The sequence below is a fragment of the Tinamus guttatus genome, unplaced genomic scaffold (genome assembly GCF_059628265.1).
Source record: "Tinamus guttatus ecotype Peru unplaced genomic scaffold, ASM5962826v1 Tinamus_guttatus_pri_ptg000439l, whole genome shotgun sequence".
Lineage (NCBI taxonomy): Eukaryota > Metazoa > Chordata > Aves > Tinamiformes > Tinamidae > Tinamus > Tinamus guttatus.
In genome coordinates, this window is record NW_028288973.1 from 387,693 (window position 1) to 406,470 (window position 18,778).

An 18,778-nucleotide genomic window follows, 5' to 3' on the forward strand; every position below is an offset into this window, starting at 1 on the left:
GAGATTTGATAGGTATTTGGTGTGGTTGAGAGCTCAGAGTGATGTTGAAGTTCACCCTCAGATTATGGAGCAAGTCTGCAGGATTGGTGGTTAAAGAATATGTGTTTGAAAGAACTACCTTGAAATAACTAGACTTTTCCTTTGTAATAAGTGTTTTATAACGCTTATTAAAGCCTAATGCTGTGTGTGCTTCTCCATTTCTTTGCTCGTGGGTGTACTGAAACGAGGATGGCATTCTGCAGCCTTGTCAAGTGCACACGTTTCCCTTACTAGTCAGCCTTGGTTTCTTAAAATAGAACTAAAGGGAGGGGAACGTCAGAGAGGCTTATGAATCAAGACGTGGATAGTGATATTGTACTAACATTGCAATGGATTTAAGAAGCTGAATAGGCGAAGTTAAAAAGAGTTTATCAAGTGGAATGTGGCTATACATAGCATTTGTTTAATGCAAGAAGAATTGGCCCTTGAGTGGGGAGAGGTGGGTGTGTGAAACATGCATTAAAAGCTTCTCTTCTCTCCCTAGTCTCACCGCAAGTTCTCGGCTCCCAGGCACGGCTCTCTGGGCTTCCTGCCCCGCAAGCGCAGTAGCCGGCACCGGGGCAAGGTGAAGAGCTTTCCTAAGGATGACCCCAGCAAGCCTGTCCATCTCACGGCCTTCCTGGGGTACAAAGCTGGCATGACCCACATCGTCCGTGAAGTGGACAGACCTGGATCCAGTATGTGCTTGTTCTTTTAGGAGGATTGTTTCTTGCAAAAATAACATGTTCATAGGTGTCTTTGGGTTTTAGTCCTCCTTTTCACCCAGTTACAAGCACTTTGAGTGGGAAGAAGGGTATGAAACACCCAAACACCTCCCACTTCCACATGAATGATGTCCTAGCAGCCAGACTTTGTATCTGGCAGTGTTGCTCTTTTGTTAGGAGTCCCGTTTGAGGTGCGTGGTGATTGCAGAGGGGCCTGGTGGGTTGGTAGAGGTGATGGCTTTAGCTGTACTGTAACAAGCTACTCATGATGACCTCTTCTCGATGGGCGGACATAAGTGAATCGCCTCTGGCGTTCCTTGCTGATTGTCGAGTCCTGACTGTAGTTCTGTTACTGGTTGCCATCCATTTTGCCTGCCAAGCTTTATCTCTGCCTGCTGCTGAGCCAGCCTCACGTTCTGTAAGGCATTTAACTCTCACTTGCATTTGCTGGCTGGTTTACCACTCATCACCTTGGCCTTTGCAGAGAGAACACAGTTCATTGAACCTTTGGTAGCAAGCTTCTGGGGGCCTAGAGGATGGAGAGATGTTTAATAGCTGATAGAGGTATTAATGAGCGTGCTGGATTTCTGTCTTCATCCAGAGGTGAACAAGAAGGAAGTGGTAGAGGCTGTCACTATAGTAGAGACCCCTCCCATGGTCATTGTGGGCATCGTGGGTTACGTGCAGACTCCCCGGGGCCTGCGCAGCTTCAAGACCATCTTTGCTGAGCACATCAGCGATGAGTGTAAGCGCCGCTTCTACAAGAACTGGTAAGAGAGGGGCCTTTGCTTGCTGCCTTAGTCCCATTCCATAGTCTGCTCTTTTGCTGGGCTGCAAGCTATGCTAGTGCAGCTTTCTGAAGCCTGTTTTCAGCAATTATCATTTGACCTTGATGAACTAGCCTAATAATGTGGCGTACTAGGGCTGACAACTCTGAGAGGGCATCAACATTAACATGGTTAATGCCGTCTTTGACACGAGGGTGGCACTGTTGACATTTGCCTGAGCTCTTCCTACCAGGCTACATGTGATCTTCTGACAGGCAGACACAAGGAAAAGGCCCCTGGCACTTGCTCAGTGTCAAATCCTGACTGCAATCCTGCTTCCTCGGGAAAGGAGGAGACAAGTGTTGCTCTGATTACTCTTCCAGGCACTGTTGTTGAGATTCAGAGTGCACACACTTGCTTAATTATGGCTCCAGTGAGTCTAGAGCTTAGAGGTTGTTGATGAACTTTGCAGGCTGAAGAGAGGTCAGATGAGCACAGTAAAAGTCTTGTGGGTGTCACAGTAATGATCTTGCTGTCAGGCATAGCTCAAGCTTGCAAAGTGGGGGGGAAATATCACAGTATTGTGAAATGGATAACAATCATATGAAATTGGTTTAAAGAGTTGTCTTTCTGTTCAGACTTTTTCTACAGTATTTTGTCTTCTACTGTGCATGCTAATGCACTTTGGAATTCATGGCAGCTCCGCTCAGCTCTGGCACCCCTGCCTCTGTCTGATGAGCTCCAGGCTCCGCTTGCCAGTGGAAAAGATTCCTTAGAAACTGGCAATGAGCCAAAACCTGCCAAGGTGGCAGCTCCTTCCGCTCATCCCCACTTCCCCAGGGGATCGATGAAGGGCTTAGCCAAACCTTGTCTCTGCTCTGCTCCTGAAGGCACAAGTCCAAGAAGAAGGCCTTCACCAAATACTGCAAGAAATGGCAAGATGAGGAGGGCAAAAAGCAGCTGGAGAAAGATTTCAATAGCATGAAGAAATACTGCCAGGTTATTAGAGTCATGGCTCACACTCAGGTAAGTGTCTGCAGGACTTAGATATGCGGTGGGAACACACAGAGTGCAAGTGTAAAGCTGGCTGTGCTTCCACAGTCAGATTTCTGCCCCATGAATTTGATACCAACTGTGAAGCAAGATAATAAATGCTAGCACTCCTCTGTGCAGAGTGTAAGCAGGTGCTGGCAGTAGTCCCCAAGGCAGCCGTTAGCAGTCTTGTGAGGCAGTGTGCAGAGTAGTCTGAACCATACTAGGGACTGCAGCCTGTGCCTGTGCTGACAGGTGGACCTGAGCGCTCTCTATCCTACAGTTAAAAATGAAAATGGACCACATACTTAATAATAGGATGTGTTCACCTTAATTCTGGACCCAGGGCAGTGTTCTGTAGGGGCTGCAAGCACTAAGTCTTTCAGTGCCTTCTGTCAGTGAGCTCAGAGAGATGTACTGAGTCACGTAGGGGTTTCTCCTCAGCCACCACAGTTTGCTGCCAAACTTTCCTGGGAAGTGCAGTTCAATGTGTGGCTTGGGCCTAAGTGTAATAAGATCCACAGCTGTGATGTTGTTGATTTTATTAGAGCTAGCTTCCCATTCTGGGCAGCAAAGGTAGAATTGCGGCTGCTCTCGAGACTTGTGTCAGTTCCTCTGTGCTAAATATAATAGAGGTATCTAATTTTGATATTGTCTACTTCAGCATAGTAGGCATTACCTCCTGCGATTCTTGGATGGAGTGTGTTTGGTGGCTGTGGCCTTGTAGGCGCTTGTTAATTCGGCGTTTCTGTGGGTGATTTGCAGCTTCCAGTAAGTTTGACTGGTCATTTAAGCTTTGACACAGCCTATGCCTTCAATATAGGGTTTTTTGCTTCAGTACTTAAAAATTATCTTGGAAAAGAAGTAGGTTTAGAAGAAAAACAAATAGGCCAGGACTTAGAAGGGTGCTAGGATAGCAAATACTACGTCCATCTTGGAAGGCCAGCAGCTGAGTTCCCTCCTTTCTGTTTCTAGATGCGTTTGCTCCCCCTGAGACAGAAGAAATCTCACCTGATGGAGATCCAGGTGAATGGTGGTACTGTGGCTGAGAAGGTGGATTGGGCCCGGGAGAAGCTGGAGCAGCAGGTTCCTGTATCAACTGTCTTTGGGCAAGATGAAATGATCGATGTCATTGGAGTCACCAAGGGCAAGGGATATAAAGGTAAACACTGCTGATACTCTCTTTTGTTCTGACCAGGACACATTTTAATGAAATCCCACAGTCTTTTTGAGTGTTGGGGCCAAGAGCTGAGGGGGCACCTGCTGCCGTCGCCGTTCTGTGATGAAGCCATGGAATATGCGCTGGGCACAGCGTCTGATACCTGTGACGAGTTATTCCATGCTGCCTTCCTTCTGAGAACACAACTCAGGGACAGCCAGGGAGGCTCGTGGGTGCCTCCTGGGGGCGCAGTTAGTTTCTGGTGCTCTGGGTTTTGAGCTTCTCTTGCCTGTGGACAGCCCCTTGAAATGGGTACGTGTGTCTAGCTGAACAATTAGCAATACTGCGTTGCTTTCTTTGCTTCAGGTGTTACCAGCCGCTGGCACACCAAAAAGCTGCCCCGCAAGACTCACAGGGGCCTGCGCAAAGTGGCCTGTATTGGTGCATGGCATCCTGCTCGTGTGGCTTTCTCTGTGGCTCGAGCTGGTCAGAAGGGGTATCACCATCGAACTGAAATCAATAAGAAGGTGTGTGCTTCTTGTGCCTCTAAAACTGCTGCGGAGAAACTAGGGCCGGCCAAGGTTGCTGCATGTCAAGGAACAGGCGGGAGAGCTTTGCAATGGTAGCTAGCTCAGTAGCTAGTGGTGTCCTCTTACAACTGCTTGTGTTGGTAGAGGCTGGCTGGCATTTTGTAGATAAACAAGTGGAAAGAGGAGTTGGGTGGTTCTGCACAATGTGGAAATAAATGGCTATAGATGCCTACCTGGAAGAGTTGTGATTCAAGTCGCAATACGATGCCTCTTTGGCATGCCAGCTTTGTTAGCATTATGCTGAGAAACCATAAACTTTCTGTATGGTCATATGGTTGCAAGAAAACTGATGCTTTAGTACCACTTAATACAGAGTCATTTCAATATTGGCTGATCTTTGGGCCCTTTCTCCTACTGTTTACTCAAGAGAAATGTTTGTTTTAGATCTACAAGATTGGCCAGGGCTACCAAATCAAGGATGGAAAGCTGATCAAAAACAATGCATCAACTGATTACGACTTGTCTGACAAGAGCATTAACCCTCTGGTGAGTAGTGGCAGCTGCAAGGACAGTGTGGTCTTAAATTGCACTGTTTTGAGGCAGATAGGAGGGATTCAAGATGCAAAATGCTTGAATGAAGAGCTGCTGAGGGAAAAGCTCAGTTGCTGTAGGAGGTGGGGTTGCTGAGTCATGCTCAGTATTGAGTTATGTAACTCTTGCTTATACTTGATACTTGGCCTTAATAAAAAAGGATGCTATAAACCTAGAGACAGTGCTCATGTAAATAAGGATAATTCAGCAGGGAGAGCAGTTTTTGCTGTTCTGTCAGCTGCTTAATATTGCTGCTGCTCTCTGCAGAAGTTCTACAACAGCAAGTAAACTGCTGTAGCAAGAAAGTTCCACAGAAAAATGTACTAGAAACAGAATTTCAGTAACTGTAGGAATGGCTGAGACCCAGAAATATAAGATGTCAGGCTATGGACAGCATGGGATCATTTTACTCAGAGCTGACTGTTGTCTCTTCACCCAGGGAGGCTTTGTCCACTACGGCGAGGTGACCAATGACTTTATCATGCTGAAAGGCTGTGTCGTTGGGACCAAGAAGAGGGTCCTAACCTTGCGCAAGGTGAGTGGCTGCTGCAAGCTGGGTTGGAACAGCTTTGGGTGAGCGCCCGGCCTGCGAAAACAGGGGTCTCAGTTTGCTGCTCTGGGGATTCCTGTAGCCAGCAAGAGAGGAAAAGCCTAAGACTGCTGGCTGCATGCACAAAACCACCTGATGACCTCAGGAATAGCATCTTTCCTGCTATTCTAGGCCAGGTCTGTTTGCAATGGGGGATGCACTCGAGGCTTGAAATTTCCTGTGGATCATCAGGGCACTGGCAGTGTCAAGGCAGACTGACTTGAGCTCGTCTGCTGATGCTGGTGTGAAGGCTTGTTGGCAGGTGTTCCTTGTGTAGTAGTGGCTGGAGGTTAGGATCAGAATAATTTAGGAAGACTTTTTTTTATGGTGGTAATGATGGAAAAGTAGCCAACCTCATTGTGATCAGGAGATTGAAAGGGTGCTGCTGCACACTCACCAGGCATCTCTCTTGTAGTCCCTGCTTGTGCAGACCAAGCGTCGGGCCCTGGAGAAGATTGACTTGAAGTTCATCGACACAACCTCCAAGTTTGGTCACGGCCGCTTCCAGACAGCTGAAGAGAAGAAGGCTTTCATGGTAAGGATATGTTTATTTTTTTTCCAAGAGCAAAAATCTTTTCAGTTGCATATCTGTATTCTGGCTAATGGTCACTCATATTTTGACCTTTGAGCTGCTGCAAGGGCAGAATATCCATATGCAGAAGAATTTAATCAAGACGCCTTCTTGTGAGAACAGCTCCAGGCAGGGGTGCTAGTGAGCCTGTGAGCTGCAGTTCTCTGTGGTTTTTTCTCACTTGCTGGGGAAGCAGATCTGTAGTCCTTTATGTCCTTGCTCAAAATAAGGCCCTTGCAGAAGCTGAGTGTGCAGTTCAGCTGCTTGTTGGTGCATGTGAGGTTTTCCCGCTAGGTGGCACTAATTTTTTTTCTTTATTAAATTTTAAATCATTAGCTTGGTGCAATGTGGTTGCACCAAGTTCAGTTTTCTACTGAATGCTCTAGCTGGGAGGGTGACATCTCTAGCGAGCTATATCATTAGGAACTCTGAGGGGTTTTTTTGAAGCAAATTGGCAGTGGGGGAATTACAGCATTGTAGTGGGAAGTGATGGGGTCTCTGGAATAAGCAGGAATATGGTGGACTGCTGTTAATTTCTTTTTTGTTTTTCCTTCTAGGGACCACTCAAGAAAGATCGTATCGCAAAAGAGGAGACAGCTTGATGTGCAGAACTGTCTTGTGTTCTGTGGCCTGTGTGCTCTCAGAACAAGAAAAAAAATGAAGACTTTTAAATAACTAAATTTTGTCTCCTGTTTTATCGGTAGTTTTATGAACTCTGGTGCTGCATTGTGCTATAGGTGGGACCAGCCAAACCAAGGAAAGCAAACAAAGCTAAAATTTATCAGCACCCATCTCGTAGTAGGGTTCCTCTAATGAGAAAGAAGTTGTTGTTACTGTTGTTCAGATTTTTCAGGCAGAACAAGGTGCTCTGCACTGAAATAGTAAAGCAGCAGAGGTGCTAAATGTGGTGCTTGCAATTACTGAGGTATTCTGCATCTTAATCATCTGCCAGGTGTTTAGAGAGCTCCTCTGAGTCAAACTGATCTTGAAATGGAGTGAAACCACTTTGTGTTGTTTTAAACAGACCAGAACTTAGTGCCTCTGCCTGGGGCAGGGGTTGGTGGTAGCTGTTGCCATGGGAATTCACGAGCCTCCTGCCCTTGCATGGTTCTTCCGTCCGTGGCTGTTCACGAAAGCAGCAGAAGCCAGTGGATAAGACGACAAATTCCCACCTACAGTATCGGCTTATTTGCTTTGAATCTTTTCCCCAAGATCAATGGCCTGGCCTCATATATTTGTCTGGAAGGGGGGAAAAGGTGGCATTTTCCTCTTAATCCACCTGTCTTTAAGTGCATTTCGGGGAGAAGAGGAGTTGGGAGTACTGGTGTTGCATTACCTGGTGGCTGAAAACATGTCTTCGGGTCTTGGAGAGACCATCTGACTTACGTTGAATCTCATGGTTGAATCTCACGGCGCTCAGCACATGGATGGTTTTCCGTGCAGGTCTTGGCTGCGGTGTGCCCCGTCTGTGCAGCTACACCAAGAAAGGCAGTGGAAGCCCCGAGTGCTCGTGTGCCTCCCGCCACAACAGTGAGATCACTCGTGTTGCAGGGCATAGCACAACTGGAGGCTCGTGTAATTTTAGATAGCTCTGTTAGCGTATCCTTCGCTGACCATAATTGGAGATGAGACACTGATTAGGGCAATAACTTTCCAGATTCATGTGCTGAATGAGTTGATGCACGGAGCTGTTCTGGGATGAACCTCATTTGATGCTATTTGCTGTAATGGAATAGAGGAAGATGGAGAGTATTTTGTAGGGTGATGCATAAAACCCTTTTAAGATTTTAGAAGGTAGCCAGGAGGAGGAAAAACATTTACCTTGTTTCCCTAGAAACCAGACTAGATGACTGCACGATCTGGCTGGCTCCCTGTCAGCCTCATTTAACACATGAACCTGTTGGCTGATTTCAGCCAAGTGTAACAAGAGAGGTCTCACATTCTACACCCCCCCACACATGCTTTTTTTTTTTTCTTTAATTTCTTTCGAATTGGCAGTTAGGTGGTGGAGAGAGCTGTAAATCAGTAATCCCTCCGTGTAGGAAAGTGCAACATCAAGCCTTTATCCATCTTGAGGCTGGGACTTTATGAGCAACTTTGAAGACTGAGTTTTTTTTCCTGCCTAGTTGATGGGCTTACAGTTGGACTCGATCTCAAAGGTCTTTTCCAACCATAATGATTCTATGATTCTGTGGGCTTTAGATGGTCTTTTTGCTGTTTGACCATTTTAAAGCTAGCTGAGATCTGTACTTAAGAAGTGTGTAGTTCTAAACCAGCCCAGTCTGTGGCTGCTGCTTTGATGGTGCCAGCAAGGGCTGGCGGAGGGTCCTGGGACTATCAGGATAAACAGTGAGGTGTCAGGGCCAACGATCTGTAGCAAGTAACCCGTTGTTAATTCTGCCTCGACAAAACCTCTCAAGTCTTCTCGTTTACAAAATCTTACTTAGCAGCAGGAGCTCCGAGGTGCCTGGAGAGCTGGTGAATTTATTTCAGAGCTGTAATGACAGCGGAGGGAACTTTTAGTCAAATTAGCACCTAATTAAAAAGAAGCAATTCTGAAGCAATGTTACCCCTGTTGCAGACGCTCAGCGCCTGGCTGTCAGGAAGGGCTGTTCCAGCTTGAGATCCAGCGCCAGGCTTTGATTTGTTTGCTTTTGATGCGGTGGGCGCCCCACGCTTGCCGATAAACCTCTGGATGTGGTGAAGGGGAGAAGAGGCAGCGGTGCCTTGAGCGCCCTGCTCGCTGCCGCAGCCCTGGGGCCAGGAGGGCGCCCGGGCTCGGGAGGTGGCGCTCCTGCCCCTGCGCACGCGGAGCGGAGGGTGCGCGGAGCCTCTGGGCTGGGCCCCACGAGCCCCAGCGCCCCGAGCCGCGGCCTTGGGGCTGCCCAGGGGGAGCCCAGCCCCGTGCCGTGGGTTCCCCCGCCCTGGAGCCCAGGCTGCTGGCAGCAGGGCAGAAACCCACCCGGGCTTCATGGTTTTCCCAGCCTCCGTTGTCCCCCCGGGTCTCCCCTTTGCCTGGGAGCTGCTGCTCCTCTCTGCTGAGAGGCGTGAGGACGCTCATGGCCCTGACCCCCCGCCTGCAAATAGCATGGGGCCACTGGGAACGTGCCCTGTCTCAGCTGAAGCTAGCGGGGCAGCCGAAATCCACCCGACTCTCCCAGGAGCACCGTGCCTGGGAAGCCGGGGCCACGTTTCTTCCCTGGCAGCCCCCATGCTTGGAGTCGGCAGCCTCGGACCCTGCGCTCCCCAGCTGCCGACAGCGCAGGGCTTGGGACCCCATGCTCCCGAAGGGGCTGCTTTTATAGCCTTCCCGCAGCACATCTGGCTCCGAATCCACCTCTTCCCCTCGCCGGAGATGAAACGAGGCGCAGCTGCAAAGTTTGCGCGGAGACCTGAGCCGCGAGCGAGGATGCCCCGGGGGAACACGCGGGTTCAAGTTGGAGGTCTCGGCTCTCTCGCAATTAGCTTCACAGAGCGGCCCAGCTGACACCTCCGCCTCGCACCCCGGCCCCCGCCTTTGATCTGCGTGACAGGCAGGGAGCTTCAAGCGTGCTTGACATGGAGCAGCGGCTCCTTAGTGTGCCCCGGGGGCAGGTGCGACACAGGTCGCATCCAGAGGGTCTCCCTGCACATGCTGCAAGTTTGCAGCATGACTCGGGCAGGTTGGAAGCTGCTGCTGCTCTGTTCCGACGCTCACGGAGCAGCAAGGCCGGGCCTCTTCCAAGCACAGCGGCTGTTTGATCTGCAGGCCCCCTAAAGCGTTTTTTTTTCCTTTCAAAAAGTGCAAACCCCTTGGGTTTTGTACCTGTCTGGCTTCTCACCAAGCCTTAGAAGTTCTCCGGTGACCCGTGGGGTGGAAACGTCAGGGAGAGGACAGGCCATCCCTCCACGAGGCCAACGGGAGGCAGCCACTGCTCAGGGACCGCAGCTCTGTGGGCTCTGCAACCCCCTTGTTCCTGCCTTCTGCCCCTCTGGCGCTCACTCCGTGCCTGGGTCACCCCTTGGCGTCTCCCACACCAGCATTTTGCCTGCTTCTTGGTGGCTTCAGCGGCCACCTCTCCACCGGCACGTGCCCATCGCTGTGTCCCCCGCCGCTGGCAGCTCAGCTCCCCACGGAGCCGCTGTGTCCCGCCTTGCTCCCTGGCAAGGCGCCGGCTTTACGGGAGCACACGTGGCTTTTGGGGAAGTCCTCGCGCCTCCCCCGCCCGCCCCAGCTCCGTGCTGGGGAATCATGTGTTTTTGCAGCAGCCGCTCGGCAAAACGGGGGCGGTTAAATATAACCCCTGCCGCCCACCCCGCTTCCCCAAAATGCCGCCGCAGAGCCATGGGACGGCCGTGCCATGGGCTCATCCCGGAGGAAGCTGCGCTGGGTCAAGCCCTGCTCCCCACGCAACCTGGCTTGGAGTGGCACTTTTCATGCAGAGGAGGAAAAATATATATATATATATATATATATATATATATATATATATACATACATATATATATAATTTTCTGCTTGCATCGGGGTAGGATAGCACTCAGGGCAGGGGAATTGTGTGTCTTGTGCCTGCAGGGCATGGTGGTCCATTAGGGTGGCTGCTACCACCAAGGTCGCTCTCGGGGGCTGCCTCAGGCTGTCTCAGGCACCAGTTCACACCCAGCTGTTATGTTTAAGGTTTTTTTTTTTTTTTTTTTTTTTTCCAAATTTCCCACTTGACACCACCATTAAAACTGAATTTAAAACCAAATGGAAAGGCCAGTTCCCGCTGTGCACGGCTGGTAAGATGGACAGCAGAGGAGCTTTTGAGAGAGGTTTCCTTCCCCTCTTCTCCCTCCTGAAAAAAAAAAAAAAAAGTTTATCCTCCTGCCAAATACGGGAGGGAGAAATTCCCCTCGAATTTTCCAAATACGCATTGAGGGACACTTCTGCCTCATGCATCACCACTCTTCTTTGCGCTATATCCTATATTTGGACTAAAACCAAAGTTCATTTTTCCCCTTTGGGAATTAGCCAGTATCTGGGGGCTGGCAGGGCTGCATCTGTTGGGCGCTGCTGATTACGGACTGTATTTATAACCTTTGTTTAGTTACAGAAGCCTGGACGCCCAGGCCCACTTCCCTACATACAATGAGATCAAACAGCTCCAGGACATTTCCTCGCTCCTCACAGACAAAATCCCTGCATCTGCCTCCCCGGCATGTCCCATGCTCCCACCCTGGCCTCTTCCTTCACATCGTGGCCCTCCTGTGTTGAGATCTGGGCCCTGTTCCGGGAAGCCCCCGTGGCCCTGATGGGCTTGGTGGGACGCAGCTCCTCTTTGAGGATGGCTCTTGCCTTTGTTTCCTGGAGCCAGGCACGCTCCCTTGCTCGGTCTTTGGATGCAGAGATGGATCACAGCCCGCATGGTTCCCCCACCATGACTTCAGCCTCCTGCACGGGACGTCCTCCATCAAAGCCAGGGGAACGTGTGTGGGCGACATGTTACCCTGAGCTCTGTAAAACCATGTCCAGTGAAGCCACTCCTTTTGCTAATGGCTTTTCCAGACGCTTTTGGCCTCTGCCAAGCCGGGATCTACTGCTGCGAGGAGCCGGGGCTGCGGGGGCCACCCAGCTCCATGGTGGAGATCCCGGCTAGGACGCTTCCCATGGCTTGCCAGGCACCTCCTGGCTCCGGTGGGGCCCTCCCCACTGCCGAGGCTTTCTAAGGTTTTTGGGAGGTGGGAGGAAATAACAGCGTTGCTGTTGCCTCAGCCCTGAGGTGGGGGATTTCCTCACTCTGCTTCTCTGCAGACCTCATGGGCAAGGGGAAGTGGGTTTGCTCATGGGGAAAGGCAAGAAATCCAGTGACGCCAGCCTGCTCTCGAGGGAGGACAAGGCAAAAAGGTGAAGCAGCAGCACCCGGCTCTTTGTCTCAGGTGAAACATCTTGGTCCTGGCCATTCTGCCCCAAGCTTTCAGCGCAAAGAGCTGCCCCAGACCGCTCTCCTCCCAGATTCACAGTGGGAATGTGCCGCTTCTCCAGATGGTTCTGCCGAGCAAAGAAGGCCATGTTTCCCTGAATGACTTTCATCATTTAGAGCCCAATCCAGTTCCCATGCCTCTTTTTTGCCAGGGGTGCAGAAGCTGTGCAGACAAAACACCCCTGGGCGCTGCTTAGCCACAGCCAGTTTCCCACTGCGGGCACAGCCTTTTGGGAGGCTTTGGGGAACCCCAGCTTTGGTGACTCACTTGCCCGAGGCCATATAAAAAGCCAGGGAGAGAGAAAAGAGCGTGGAGAAAAGAGAGCTCCAAACACCTGCCTCCGGGCCGAGCAGAGCCCACATCCTGCCTCTCTCCTCCCAAGCGCCGCGAGCCAGTGGAGCTTTCTGCTCATGCTGCTTGTCCAATGTCTGCTTGGCACCTGGGCTGCAGCTCCTTCCTGCTTCAGCTTTGTCTCCCTTCCACTCCAGCACCGCAGGGACCCTGGCGATGCCCACAGCACGTCTTACCATTCCCATGGAAAGGGAGGAGACATCCCTGCTGCTTCAAGTCCCACCCCAGCGATGGGCCCTTTGGAAATCAGTGCAGCCACTTTCCCAAAGGCCCTTTTGCTCTGGGAACGCTTTGGGAGATGAGCCCAGCCCACACGCAGCCCCGTGGTCCCCCTGCCCCTCGAAACCTGTCCCTGGCACAGGTCTTGCACCACCGGTTTGGAAAAACAGGTGTGCCAGCCACTAAAAAGCTCTGCGGCGCATTTGCTTCCTAATCTCTTCCAGATGTCCAAGAAGACTCTGATCTGACAGAAAGATCTCCCCAGGCTCTTTAGAGCTCCCCCTCCTGGGCTCCTGGGAGCCTTCCTGGCTTGGCCTGGCTGCCTGTGCTCAGAGAGGGCCATGGGGGACCCCGTCCCTGGCAGCGCGCCGCGGTGGCCCTTCTCACGCGGCTGCTGTGGGGCGCTGGAAGGCAGCGTGGCCCCGACGTGCTGCTGCCGCCTGTGCAGGCGTCTCCTCTGAATCCTGGCCAGGAATTTCCCCTTCCTGCTCTCACAGCCCCCGAGTGCAGCTCCGTGGCCTGCCAGGAGCGCGGGGAAGAGACGGGGGCCAGGTGGCTACGGGCAGTGCCGCTGAGAAGGAGGGGGCACATCCCTATGGCAGCCCTTCTCCCTGCACCTTCTCCCTGCAGCGCAGCCCCCTACGCAGCCCAGAAGTCAAGCGCCGCAGCAGGAGGTGGGAGGAAGGAGCAGGACCCTCCAAGCAGACCCCTGTTCTTCTCCACATAGGAGGACAGAGGAGGAGCCCGTGGCTGGTTGTCCTGAGCGGCCAATCTCCTGAGCAGGTTTCCTCTCCCAGTGCCTCGCACGCCCTTCTCCAGGTGTCCCTGGTGCTGTGGGGGCTGCTGCAGGGCAGGGGGCTGGGATGTAGGCAATGGCCACGGCTACTCTTCATGTTCCCCCCTCACCTCTCCTGCTCCCTCTTTCAGCAGGTCCCTGTGATCTCCCAGCGTAATCATGGGTGTCAGGTTTGGGACAGCCCAGAGGGGCTGGTGGAGGAGAGAGGTGTCAGGGAACAGAAGGGGCTGCCTCGGTGGAGCGAGGAGCACCTCAAAGATGTTCTCCCTGCATGGGGGTTGATACCGATGGGGAGAGAAGACACCATCTCACTCTGTGTTGAAGATGTCGTGGCTGGAAATTGGCCAGACTCCAATGCAGGTCGGCAGTGCATGCGCACAGTCAAGGCGGTCTGGGGTGGCTTAGGTTTGGGCCCTGCTGGGCAGGCAGGGAACGTGAGGGCCTGGAGCTGTCCCAGAGCAACGTGCTTCCCTCCCCGCCAGCGGAAACGGGGCAGACGGCAGGCGAAGCGGAGGCCGCCGCGGTGCTCGCTCCGCCGCCCAGGTGCGAACCAGCACAGGTAGCGGAGCCATGACTCAGCCACCGGGGAGGAAGCGCCGTGGTGGTGCCCCCGCCGCCGGCACAGCACGGGCAGGGAGCTGGGGGACCAGGCAAGCGAATGCGCTCCCTACCCAGGTGACAGCGTTTTAACCCGTTTCATTTCCATGTGGCAAAATGTCCCTTTGCCACTGAGCCCCGGGAGGTGCGTGCACACCAAAACCACACAGAGCTTCTGCTCCAGCTCTGCCCATCTAGTGACCGGCTCACAGGGGAGAAGCTCCTCTCCTTGCAGGTGTCCTGCTCTCTCCTGCCTCTCTGCAAAGAGTTAAATGCCTCGCTTTGCCTCAGTACTTTTCCCCTCCCTCCTAGCCCCGGGATTAATGCTTAACCAAGCCCACTGCTAATTAAATATCGATAACCTCAGGCAGGTTTTGTTATCGTCTCGGAACACCTGATGCATGTGTCACCGGCTTGAGAGAGCTTTTCTCTCAAGTCTCAAGCATACTGGCAACCCTTGAACTTGAGCCGCCTTTTCCCGCGCGAGCCGCCCTGCCTGCGGGTGCCGGGGCAGGCAGCGGCAGCTTTGCCGGCCGCCAAGGCGGGCTCGTCATCGCTGCTCCCAACTGCGCGTGGCCACCACAGTGAGAGGAAAGGAGCACACTCGCACCTAGCGGCCACTTGGACCACACGGATATTCCTCCCACTCCCTCCAAACCCAAGCATTTCTGCTCCTTCCACTACCAGGAACTGGCAGCTTAATTCTTTCTCTACCTATATTGTATTTTCCAGCTCTTCCCATCACTCCTGGACTTGCCATGGGCCTCACTTGCACCACTCCAGGAGTTTACAGACAGGCATCCACACAGCAGAAAAGGAAAAGAGGAAAAAGGCTCTTTTAGTCCCCCTTTCTCCCTCTCTCCTTCCTCCTTGAATGCTTTATTCACCCCCTCATGACAGTAAACACCTTGTCACATAGTGAAACTTTGACTTACCTGGTGTTAAACAAGTGCTTGTCAGTTAAACTAGAAGCTGGGAGAAAAGAAATGTGCAGATGAAGCAAGACACGATCAAGACATGAAGTGACAGCAGCCCCTGTGTGGAGAGACACAGCTGGCAGGATGGTCTTGAGGACACCCACAGCATGTGGCTGGGTGGCAAGGCAGCTCCATCATGGAGGAGAGGTAAGAGCACGCAGGACAGCTGGTGAGGCCCAGCAGACTTTTCCGGTTGGAGCCGTAAGCTGCCACCACTACCATGTCACCCATGCAAGAAGACCCAAACTTTCCTTTCCCACCCTGATATGGGATGATGCACAAGCAGAGAAACACGTGGGACTCTTTACCACATCCTTGGGCCGGAGCCCCAGCGAAGCAAACTCTGCTTGAATGGATGAACCTTTTCCTTTTGGGCTTAACCTTTGGTTTTCTACTCATGTGCATGGAAATAGCTCTTTTGCCCATGGTGCACAGCATGGCTAGGACCTCAGGTCTCTAAATTGCCTCCTCAGCTTTCCAAGGACAGCAGCCAGCCCCATAGGTTGCTTCTCCTGGGCAGGGGAAACACTGCCAGGGTGTTTGGTCACCAGGTCTGTATTTGGGGACGTTCAACACTGGAGCTGAACCCCCTGGTAGCTGCTCATGGACAGAGAGTGGGAGAGAGATGAAGGAAAGAGGGAATAAAAAAGGGGGGAAAGGACAGATTGGGAGAGTCAGAGATGTTCTAGGGGGTTGCCAGAGATATAAGACAGACTTTTACAGAGGCAGATCCATATCCTAGAAGAGTTTGGGAAAACTAGACTCCTGACCAGCAGGCAACAGACTTCTAAAGACGCATATGGAAATGGAGGGGACTCCTCAGGAATTGCACAGCAGTTTGGGTTTCCTGCTGACTTTTCCAGTCTTGTAAACAGTCTCTGAGAGCTAGTTGCTCAAGGATGTCTCTCAGCCCTGCAAAAATTCTTGGGGCTGGTTTTCTTTGTGGTCAACTTCATTGACATCATTTTTACAGTTCAAGGTATAAATAGCTGATCTAAAAAACAAAGGAAATTCCCCATGAAGACCATGTAAGGCAGAGCTACAGTTGCACCATTTATTTATTAGCTCACTGTAGCTATTTCCTGCCTCTGTTGGTTAGAGACCTCCTATGCTGGCCAAAGTTCAGAGTTCAGCTCTTTTACTCTTTCCACAAAAAGGTGGATAAGCCGGACCATTGGTAAATCTGGGACTAAAATCCTGCTGTTCTCCCAGGACAGCTTCATGCCTATGCATGGTCTTGCTCCTATGGGGTTCCAGATGCTGGGCATATGCTGGAGATCCGGGGCCAGTGTGAACTGCTGGGATCCTCCTTAAAGTAGCAAGGTCAGGTCTACAGCTGGAGGCATCACTGCAGGTTGCTTTATCAAGCTCATCATTGAAGTGAGGCAGAGCAGTTTCCAGAGCTCAGATGTTTTTTGTGTGCGTGTTTTCCAGAGTCAGTTTTTGCTGGTTAGGGTCCCTATCTGATTTTGATCTCAGCCAGGACTGTTTAGCTGGATCTCCTTTAGTTCCTGCATGAGGGACTGTGGCTGGGTATAGATAAGCAGTACAGTCTTAAAAACAGGCACTACCTTTCCGCCCCCCAAAACTACAGGTCTCTGTCATATGAGGAGAAGGGAGCACTTGTGTAGAGAAAGCACCTGCAAGGGGGATGGGCTGCAGACACACGCATGTGCACGAACGCAACTTACTAAACAAGCCAGAGCAAGGCTATAGACACATCTTCTTTGGGATCCAGCTGTGCTCCCTCACTACAGCTTTCCCAGTGCTTGTCACTGCCTCCAGATCTGCCAGCAGATCAGTTCGTGCATGTGCTTCCTAATTTGCTTCAGGCAAAATCAGCCACGTTTGCTAGACCCCTTCTTTGCATCAGCAGCACCGGCTGGTTTTGCATGAAGGAAATAAGGCAATACTTTTATCCAGGACTTCCTCAGCATGCTGGAAGGGCGGCAGCTTCTAGGAGGAGTGTGCTAGTGGTTCTCTTCCAGGAGCAGAGCCTGGTCTTGGTGATGTTATCTGTCCATAGTCTGAGCCTTCCCCTAATCTCAAATCTCCATCCAGGATGCTAAGCAATTCCAGCTCTCCCTCAGGCATGCCAAGGCTGAGGGGCAGATGTGCATGTCCTGCCAGGGTTGCACAGGAGCATGTTTACAGGGATTTGCATCCCTCTCAGAGGAAATTCCAGCCAGTGAGGGACAGCTAAGGCACATTTTCTCTGGTCATGTTGCCCTGTGGACCAGTGCTGTCCTGGGAGCGCAAGGTAGTTCTTAGACACGTTAGCACAAGAGAGAGGTCTTGCCTGCAAACCAGAGCTGCCTTGAGCTCTGGCCATGGGTGGAGCTGGATTGCAAATGCTTTCAGCTGCCCCCCTGAAAATTTCCCCTAAGAAACGGAGCTGGATTTGTAATGAAGAATGTGTATTGGTCCCTGCTTCTCTGTTGTCTTCAGGCACATACGGCGCTGTCATGGAGATGGTTTCGGGGCTGGTTTTGCTTGCCATCACGGCAAAGGTGCAGGGCTGGAATGACCTGCCAGCAGGCTCTAGGAGTTCCCCTCTTCTGGCTGGTTATTTCTCCTGCCTGAAATTCCCACCTTGAGCAAGTGGCCCCAGGGCTGTCTAGGCACAAGGGTGCCTGCAGTTGCCACAAGCCAGCTGGGGGCCCCGGCTAGGTCTGACTCAGGGGAAGATCCCAGCCAACATACTGTCTCCTCAGTCATTGTTATCAGGGTAATTCTCAAGCAGCTCAAATCCTGTTTTTGTGCTGATGTTGCCTAGCTCTGCAGGCATGAGGGGGAGAGAGAGAAACACAGGAAATTGCAGCAACGGAAGCAGAATCATCTCCAGAGAGAATGAAGAGACGCTGACGTGACCACGGGAAACAAAGAAGGAAATTCAGAAGGGCTTGTGCATGGGCTTACACTGTAGACAGCTCCAACAAGTCATGGCAGTCCTCGCCTAGAGCACATCTTCCTGCAGTCCTGCACACCGTACCTCCTTCCAGGCCTCCCTCCACCCCAAGCCTCGGGCAGAGCTCATGGGAACTCCCAGAAGGGCAGATGCTGCCTTTGTGGGTGGCAAAACTTGACTTTGATTAAAGAAATTGAGATTTTTCTAGAGGTCAAGGTCTAGAGGCAACTGCAAAATCTCATCCTACCATATCCCTGGCAGTGAAGGGGTACCTCAGAGGAGCCGGCAATAGGGAAATGAAGCAGCCCTGGGTTAACACAAATGCTTTTGGTCTAGTCTTGAGGATGGAGATATCCTGAGGAGGAAGGCCCTGGGAGAATTCCTTTAACCTGTCCCCAAGCGCAGCAAGAGCTTCAGCGCTTGCAGCAGAGCAAGGATGGCTGCGGGGATCCAGCGGCGTGCTGCGGTGGTGTGGGCGCAGGTCTCACTACCATCTCTCCTCCCTTCCACCCCAAAATGCCAGGGTGGCCGTCGTTGCGTCTCGCACACACAACGGGCCTTCTGTCCCGCAGGCACAAAAGGAAACTCTGAGCAAAAAGGCCACAGGGCACGGCTGCTGTTCTCACCCGGGGCAGGAGGAACGTGCAAGCCTGCACCCTGCAGAGTTACAGACAGTCCCTGTCTGCAGCCACCAGCCCACAGCACACTGTGTGTCAGGCTCACCCACAATGGCGGTGGCACCTGGCCACCTGTTGTGACTTTGCAGTGAGATTTTGGGTCTATTCTTCTGCATTTTCTCAGACTAAAATAGGAGTTTTACAGTGATACCATGCTGGGATGCAAGCAGGTGCTTTGCAGTCTTGGCACAAACCAGCACCGGACACTGTGTGGCCTCTCTGTGCCAATGTAGGGTGATGTCCTGCGTGGGTCCCATGCTGCCAGCCACAGTGGCCCTTCCTCTCCCTGCCACTCTGCCCAGCTCCCTGCACTGCCCTCCAGCAGGAT

The 18,778-nt window shown here is 52.1% G+C and overlaps 1 protein-coding gene and 1 non-coding gene across 2 annotated transcripts; both read left to right on the forward strand.

Moving 5' to 3' along the window:
- Nucleotides 1–493: 493 nt before the first annotated feature.
- On the forward strand, nt 494–6,662 carry RPL3 (ribosomal protein L3). The gene is made up of 9 exons (XM_088531860.1): nt 494–716; nt 1,345–1,513; nt 2,401–2,536; nt 3,518–3,704; nt 4,068–4,228; nt 4,676–4,777; nt 5,262–5,357; nt 5,827–5,946; nt 6,540–6,662. The coding sequence occupies exons 1-9, from the start codon at nt 677–679 to the stop codon at nt 6,582–6,584; spliced, it is 1,056 nt and encodes a 351-aa protein (XP_088387986.1). The 5' UTR covers nt 494–676; the 3' UTR covers nt 6,585–6,662.
- On the forward strand, nt 3,814–3,905 carry LOC148593171 (small nucleolar RNA U83B). The gene has a single exon (XR_015913782.1). It is a non-coding gene; the product is annotated as a small nucleolar RNA U83B (small nucleolar RNA).
- Nucleotides 6,663–18,778: the final 12,116 nt, after the last annotated feature.